The 8,220-nt window shown below is 43.1% G+C and overlaps 1 protein-coding gene across 1 annotated transcript; it reads right to left on the reverse strand.

Moving 5' to 3' along the window:
• Positions 1 to 3,293: 3,293 nt before the first annotated feature.
• On the reverse strand, positions 3,294 to 7,968 carry LOC109739180 (beta-1,2-xylosyltransferase XYXT1). The gene is made up of 4 exons (XM_020298265.3): positions 7,738 to 7,968; positions 7,472 to 7,567; positions 7,333 to 7,386; positions 3,294 to 4,656 (listed from the first exon to the last, which is right to left on the reverse strand). Exons 1-4 carry the CDS (start codon positions 7,919 to 7,921, stop codon positions 3,509 to 3,511), a joined length of 1,482 nt encoding a protein of 493 aa, XP_020153854.1. The 5' UTR covers positions 7,922 to 7,968; the 3' UTR covers positions 3,294 to 3,508.
• Positions 7,969 to 8,220: the final 252 nt, after the last annotated feature.

The raw sequence follows: 8,220 nt of genomic DNA on the forward strand, positions 1-8,220 counted from the left end.
CTAAAACCAACTAGGGGTGGCACTAGATGCACTTACACTAAGCTAACGGATAGGTCTTGTCCATCACATCATTCTCTAATGATGTGATTCCGTTCATCAAATAATAACACATGTCTATGGCTAGGAAACTTAACCATCTTTGATTAACGAGCTAGTCAAGTAGAGGCATGCTAGGGACACTCTGTTTGTCTATGTATTCACACATGTATCAAGTTTCCGGTTAATATAATTCTAGCATGAATAATAAACATTTATCATGATATAAGGAAATATAAAACAACAACTTTATTATTGCCTCTAGGGCATATTTTCTTCATTATTCGCCCAATATTTTTTATATACTAGATGATACCCCGCGCGTTGCTGCGGGAACCTTGTTACAAAATTGTGTGATTAGGTGCTACAAAATCAACTGAAGCAAATGCAAGGCGAATGTAGAATTTTCCTTGATTATTTATTTTTAAAATTAAAGGCATCAACCATGTAACAAATTGATGTATAAAGAAGTGCAAAACTTTTCAGTTATAGTAGGAAATTATATTTTCTTGCAAAAACAAACATTAACTACATATGCATTCTCCAAGCATTTAACATGCCGTCTTGACAATAAAAAAATGGCAAATGGTACTTTAGTCATAAGCGGATTAAAAAATCAATAAAGGGAATATATTAATATCACATAAGCGGACTCAATTGTACACCTAAACAAAAACTACCGAGACAACCATCTCCTATTTAATCCATTCTGCACTATTATCAATCTTCCCAACCATCCCGCTCTTTTGCTACATTGTGAATATCCCCATGTGGGTATGTTGTTGACTCATGGACATGAAGAAAAGAACAGGTGGATGACATTAGTTTTTTTTTTTTGAATTTTCAGGGGGGTGGGGGTGTTCCCCACCTAAATTGTATTATTTTGCCTATAAAGGCTTTGCAGCTCGTCGCAAGATAGGTTCAAGTGAACTAGAAGTACAGGGGCGGAAGGAGTGGAGATAAAGCAAAATAACACACATTGACCACACACATAATAGGGGAGAACAATGAGGGAGAACTCAACACCACACAACACACCAAAGGTGGATGACATTAGTGACAAAGATATCAGTGGATATGAAACATTTAAATCAGTACATTTGCGCATGTACTCAAAAGCATCACACATGTCTGCTTCAATGGTGAGAGTAATAAGTTGTTAATGACGACATAAATATTTTCAGATTTGGGTAGAAGATCAGCAGGAGTGTACATACTAAATCTTACAGGATATTTGTAGAGACCACAATTCAAGCAGAAAGAATCATCAATGAACTACCAAGCTGCAGTCATGCCATGACTTCTGTTCTTCATACAAATAATCTTGTTCATATATAGTTCTCACTTAAAACATTGGGGCAGCTCACATGAGAATATGATGCTCTATCGAAATTCTGACATTTTGCTGCACAAAATGATCATCAGAGGTTAAGGTTTAGTTAGTAGTAGCAGCCAACAAAAGAAGTTAGTTAGGAACCAAAATAGCATACCAGAATGGATTCTAGCAATCTGGACTTCTCCATATTCCCTGAAAATAAGTTCAATTTTTGCGGGGACCTGAAAACTGGCTCCACGTAAACTGAAAGATTCAAAGTTGTACGATACATGTCAATCCATTGCCATCTATGACAAACTTACCTAGAAGGAAAATCGAGATGTTCCCGATTAATCACATGCCAAAACATGAGTAAATCAGATTGCAGAAGTAATCTGCAAGTCATATCATATCCAAAATGATTAATTTTCCTAATATCGGACCACAAAGAAGGGAAGTAAATTAATGTCCCAACTAGGATGTGATCCTCATTTCCTAATTCCCAAAATCAATCCATTTTTAGGGGACTTCTTATCGATCTAGGAGAACTATAGGCTCGAACCTTTTGAGCGAGCTGCAGCCGAAGATCCTTTGTCATCCAAACCTTGCCGTCTCTCTGGCTATTGGTGTGTCGTCTCTCGAACTCGTCCCGTTGTTTTCGCCAGAGCACCATTACGGAGGGCCTCCGCGTGGTCTATGGCCGCTGCGAGCAAACTATTAGAAATATCAAATGGAAATTTAGTGGACCTAATACCCTGCTCCCTTCTGTCTCCCCTCTCCCTTCAGACACAGCCGGTGCTACACTCTGCGATGCTCCCCTGCTTTCTCTCGTCTTCAAGATATCCAAGTGGAGAGAAGATAAGACGTGCATGCCGAGCGGTGTGTCTTGGCTCTTAAAGCAAACTCTTAAAGAGTACAGAATAATCTCGTCGGTTTCAGAATACAAAGACGAACGGGTGTGTACTGAAAAGATTAATTCACACAATTTAGTGACTAATAGAGGGGGAAAAGAGTTTTTTTTCAACGCCATGACCGTAGGGTGAATAATATTGATTGGCTCGTTTTGCAATTGATTGATGATGTGGCATAAAGCTGATGTGGACAGTGTGCATGATGAGAGAATAGGTAGAAGTGGGGAGTAACTTCTTAAAAATGATAGATTCCAAAAATATTCTCCATGAAATTTCAGGACTTTTGAAGTTGTGCAGAATAGGTCTCTAATATTTGCTCATTTTCCAGTCCAGAATTCCAGCTGCCGGCATTCTCCCTCTTCATGTGAACCTTATAAAATAAGAGAGGAAAGGCATAAGTATTATGATATAATGTGTAATAACAACCCATAATGTAATAAATATCAATATAAAAGCATGATGCAGAATGGACGTATCAGTTACCTCTTGCTCTCCTATCCTTGTGTGACAGCAAATCACCCGACATGCCAATTAGGAGGGAAATCATGTTAGACTATTCCTCGCCGGCATAGCTCAATCCCGCCACTGCTCCACAACCTTCACTTCCTCAATTCGTCGCAATCAAATTGCCTCGCGCCGTCTTACATCGTCGAGTGGCATCCAGAAGATGAGTTGTGGTCTCCAGCTCCCTCTTGCACAGCTGGCACAAGCTGCAGTTTGGTCACCCTCTTCTTTGTAACCGGTCTGCTGACCATATTCTAGGCTTGGTAACGGGCCAGGCAAAGAACTTGCACTTGGGCGGGGCCCAATTCTTCGACACAACCTTGGTCATGTTTGAAGCAACAACGCCCTCGAATTGCGCAGGACGAGGTTGAGGAATAAATTCCGTTGATGGCGAGGTTCCACTTGATATCATCGGGAGATCATCCTGGCGATGGATCGTAGCAAGCCTCCCTCAAACGGATGTATCTAAACGTATTTCCATACTAGATACATTCGTTTGAGTGGCAAGTAATATGAACCCCATAGAGTATTATGTTTTTTGGTAATAATTAGGCGACGTGTACAAGGTCAGGGCAAACAAGCAGTCAATACAAAACAAGTTTGCGAGGGCCACCATGCTTGTTTAGTGAAAAGGGAGAAAATAATGACAAAAGAAAAGACGCCATGCCACCTAGCAAAGAATTAACCCAAAATGAAAAAAACTAGCTAAGGAAACAACGAGTTGACGAACATTGTCTGCCCCCTACTGCTTGCGTAGGTGGTTGAACGCTTGCTCCAGCGTTGGCGCGAAGCGAGTGGTGTTGATGCGGACGTTCTGCATCAGGTAGAACTGATACATCGTGGTCCAGCCGCTTCGGTGGATGGAGTCGGGGTCCTTGATCGCCGGGTGATCCGGCCCTAGCTTCTCCAGCAGCGAGCTCTCCTCCGCGCTCACGCTGTAGTCAAGGTACTTGAGCCCCATGTCTGTTGCCGGCTCGCTGAAATCGAACCTCGCCATGGGCTCCATCTTGCCATACGGCACCACCTGGATCAGGACGCCGCCCGGTGGCAGGTGCACCGCGTTCGTCAGCCCGGCGCCGTGCACGCCCAGCACCACGTCAAACGAGTTCACCACCCGCGCCTGCTCAACCTCGGAGCCGTCGTGCCGCAGCTCCGTCACTACCACCTCGAACCCCGCCGCCTCCGCCGCTCGGGCAATCTCCGGCTCGTTGAGGAACTGGCGGGAGGTCGCCCGCTGGATCAACAGCAGCCGCGGCTTCTTGTACGGCTCCATGGTCACTGCTCCTCGTGGGAGCGCGTAGGTCTCGCGCACGAACCGCGTAAAGTCGGCCATGGTGAGGCGGGCCCCCGGCACCAGTTCGGGAACGATGCTCAAGTCCTTGTCGAGGCGCAGCCCCACCGAGACGCGCGGGAAACACCGCACATACGCGTCGCGGTCCATGTCCACGACGCCATACTTGGACAGCCCCTGCAACAAGGCCCTGTACTTGACCAGCCACCGCGGCATGTGCTGGATGTTGCTGACCAGGAACGTGACCTCGCCGTGGTACCGCCGCGCCGCGACGAACAGCGGCACCAGAATGTCAGCGTACTCATGCCAGTAGTTGCCCACGTAGCCCCCGATCCCGAACAGGATGGCAGGCATCGTGTGGGTCACCGTGCACGGCGGGGCGGCGGCCCGGTCCTGCAGCTGGGTTACCGTAACCACCCTGAGGCTCTGGCCACTGCGCGTGTACGGCGAGATCATCCACTCGTGGCGCTCCGACCAGCTCGCTGGGACGAGGCTCACCGATAGGGCTGTGCCATTGGTGCGGATGTCGCCTTCGACTTCGCAGGTGCCGGACAAACCGCGGGAGCGGTCCTCCGTGGTACACACCACCTTGCCATTATCTGTCACACACCAAGGAAAAGAAAAAAAAATTACCATTGTTAAACTAGCTTCGTTCGTTGGCATAACCTCGCATTACTTCTATCAAAAAATCTCGCATTACTAAGTTAGCTCTAGGTTCAACATGTTGCTTCAACGTTTGGACAACGTGTTCATCTTTTCTAAATTCACTCGGCCTGCTATTTCTAACTAGTACTGTAACCATCAACCCGTGTGCCTCCATGGAGTAGCAAGTTGATTGTTACTGTCACGGTAAGTCACTCAGTATGGAAATATCTTTGATAAATGTTAAAGCTGCAAATTGATAATTTTTTTACTGTGAAAAACAATGCAATTGAATGCTATAATTGGTAAAAAATAAATACCGCCAAAAACAATGCAATTGATATGCTTATAGCTGTCCGCCTCATCGGTTAAATGTGGTCCGGTGGCATGCATCCTGCATGTATATAATAATCATTTATCCTATATTAATGGAGGTTATTTAGAAGAATGCATAGGATATTTCGGTTATTTTTTGGACGCGGATATCTGGTGAATGCTCGCCGGGAACAAAATTCCCCGCGAACACCGGAGTTGCTATGCATGTCAAAACAACTAAAAATGCCATACATTTGTTAGGGAATTGCCATGTACAGAATATAAACTTGCCATGTGTACAGAAGAATTGCCAGTGAACACTATTTTTTCTCCAAAAATGCCATCTGTTTCCCATCAGGCGGCCCGTGCGGGCGTTTGCTAGGACCTCCCCCCGAGCGAACGAACGTTCACAAGTTAATTCCCATATATATTTATGTAATGGTAGAGGACAGAAGTTGAGTTAAAGATCTAGGGGCTATTCTGTAACTTTATATAATGCATATGGGAGTAGTTTAGATGCAAATTTATGTTGTGCTACTTTATGCATGTATCCTATATAACTATATGTGTGGTCCTCAGTTATTTATTTCTCTACCATGTCATGTCGACATGTAACCCCATATGTAAAAACACCACCAGCATGCAACCATGCATGGAAAAATGATTTCCAGTTGTCTTCCTTATATTCAACATTTTCAACTAGCTATACAATATTGATACAATTAGGCATATTTACTTTCTATTTCAGTTTTCATCTTAGTAATTCAAATATTCATATTCCATGCAACCAATTTTTTTAATTATATTGCAACCAATATTGGATATAGTATTTAGATTCTTTAGTGCTTACTTTACGAGATGAACTTTCATAATGACATTATTCAGTAAACGGAAGCAAATCTAAGGGGCTAGCTTACTTTTCGTAATGATAGTGATGGGTAGCAGAGATTCAAAAGGAGCACATGCATCTTAGTTTTTTCAAGTTTTTCTCACAGTACTGGCTCAATGATAGACAACACTATGGTTGATGTCTCCGGCCAGGGTTCGACGTCCCACTCTCAGAGTTTTCTCCTATAAACCGAAGTGGGGGGTGGCTTCTAATTTCCCTCCCCGTCTCGTTTTTTTTTTTAGTCTTTCTCACGGTACAAAGTGTATTAGCAAATCGAGATGCGGCAAGCGAGTATATGCAGGAGCATTTATAATTATCTTCCTCGCCAACCAATGCATAAAGCCTGGATAACACATCTTGACTCCTCTTTGATATGCAAGTTCAAACTAATTAATATGTATATAAAGAGAGTACTAGTGCAAATTTAGCTAGGTTTTTCTCTCTAGATTATCTTTAATGGTGAAAGAAATGAGTGATTAAGCAAACCAGATCGATTAGTAATTGTTATCAACAATGATTCGGTACACATGATTAATGGCGAGAGTTTGTCTTTTGAAAGAACTCCTGTTTTTTATTTTCTCTTCTAGAGTGCATGTCTCATGAGGATTAATATGGAGCCTCTAATTAGCCCTCCATAAAGAAATAGTAATCTAAACGCTCTTATATTTCTTTACAAGGAAATACTAGTAAGCATTATTCTTTTTGACGATCTAGTGGCGCCTTTGTTTAAAAAATGGTACTCCCTCCGTAAATTAATATAAGAGCGTTTAGATCACTATTTTAGTGATCAAAACGCTCTTATATTAGTTTACAAAGGGAGTAATATATATGACTTTTTCATATTAATAAAGTTTATTAATTGAACATATGTGGGGACCCATATGCTGGTTAGTGTTAATTTTGAAGACACTATCCTAATTACTTTATCCATGTTGTGAGTTGGAAAAAAATTGATCAAAAAAACTAACCGGGTTGCTCTAGTTCACTTTTAAATGTAAAATGACATTGACTTCTCCGGTTAGTGTTAATTTTGAAGACACTATCCTAATTACTTTATCCATGTTGTGAGTTGTAAAAATATGGATAAAAAATACTAACCGGGTTGCTCCAGTTCACTTTTAAATGTAAAATGACATTGACTTCTCTAGTTTACAGGTTAAATCATGAGTTGCCTGTCAGATCTGCCAAACATGCATTTTTGTTTTTTGCGGGTCAGACATGCATTTAAAAGTCAACTCCCGTAGTCACTGCCGAAAATAGAGGCGACCCGACATCCTAGTTTGCGCTGGAAGAAAGATGTCCTCTAAACAAATGATTTTCTATATAATTCTTCCTTTTTCCAGTTCATGATTTCCTTGGGTACCCAAACTAACAGAGCATGCATGCAAATTTGGTCGAAATGACTGTGAGAGTTTGATGATCTGCTCACCCGTATCTTGAATCGGTTGTTTGTCAGCGACCCGGTGCACATCAGAAGTAACAACTGTAGATTAAGCAACAAGCAAGAATTAATCTTCAAATTATAGACTACACAGATTGGAAATAAGCATATGGGTAGATGTGCTCACGTATTTCACCAGGAGCTTTAATCAGTTGCGTTTCACCGGGAGCTCTAATCAGTTGTTTAACCGTGCTCCATTGTGCTAGTGCTGCCGTGGTGGCAGCTGCATATTATTAAACAACAGGAAATAAGCCACATTGGTCGTCGAAGGATAAGGCTAGGCTAACGTTAGCGTGACATGGAAAAGCTAGGCCCGGAATAAGAAGATGGAGTATGCAAAACAGCGGGTAAGAAGATGAATGAAACGGTGGTTGAAACGAATGAATCATTTACCACTGATCGCAGTCTGCTGCCGGACGAGGAAGTAGACGAGGAGCGCAAAGAGGACGCCGGCGGCGAAGCCGGCGTTGGCGTGGACCGGCGCACAGCTCTTCCTGGGCCTCTCCCTCTCCTCGCAGCAGCTCATGCCCATCGCCTCTTGCTGCTGCTTCCTGCTGCTGCTGCCAGTCGTAGTCATAGTAGTAGTACACTACTGTACTAGTGAATGAGGACGCGCCGTTTGGGTTCGCTTCGGACTGGGTTTATACTCTTCAAAAGTAGGAGTACGTACTAGTGCATGCACATTGTTTATCCTACGGGAAAACCGACGAGGCGACGACTGTTGACTTTGCCCAAATACACGTAGCTCGATACTTACATAGCTTAAACATCAGCTAGTCGTGGATTGGTGTAGTAGACCGGTAGGGTAAATGCTCCATAAGACTAGCCACAATGGGTACTAATATAGACTAGCAACATGTTCATGTTATCAATCTA

Source organism: Aegilops tauschii, chromosome 6 (assembly GCF_002575655.3).
Source record: "Aegilops tauschii subsp. strangulata cultivar AL8/78 chromosome 6, Aet v6.0, whole genome shotgun sequence".
Classification (NCBI taxonomy): Eukaryota; Viridiplantae; Streptophyta; class Magnoliopsida; order Poales; family Poaceae; genus Aegilops; species Aegilops tauschii.

What these genes read in the sequence shown, in the direction of transcription:
- LOC109739180 (XM_020298265.3), bottom strand. Translation starts at nt 7,921, where the DNA reads ATGACTACGACTGGCAGCAGCAGCAGGAAGCAGCAGCAAGAGGCGATG. An exon ending in TAAAGCTCCTGGTGAAATAC is followed by an intron (nt 7,387 to 7,471) that starts GTGAGCACATCT and finishes CTTAATCTACAG; the next exon opens with TTGTTACTTCTGATGTGCAC. An exon ending in ACAACCGATTCAAGATACGG is followed by an intron (nt 4,657 to 7,332) that starts GTGAGCAGATCA and finishes GGTGTGTGACAG; the next exon opens with ATAATGGCAAGGTGGTGTGT.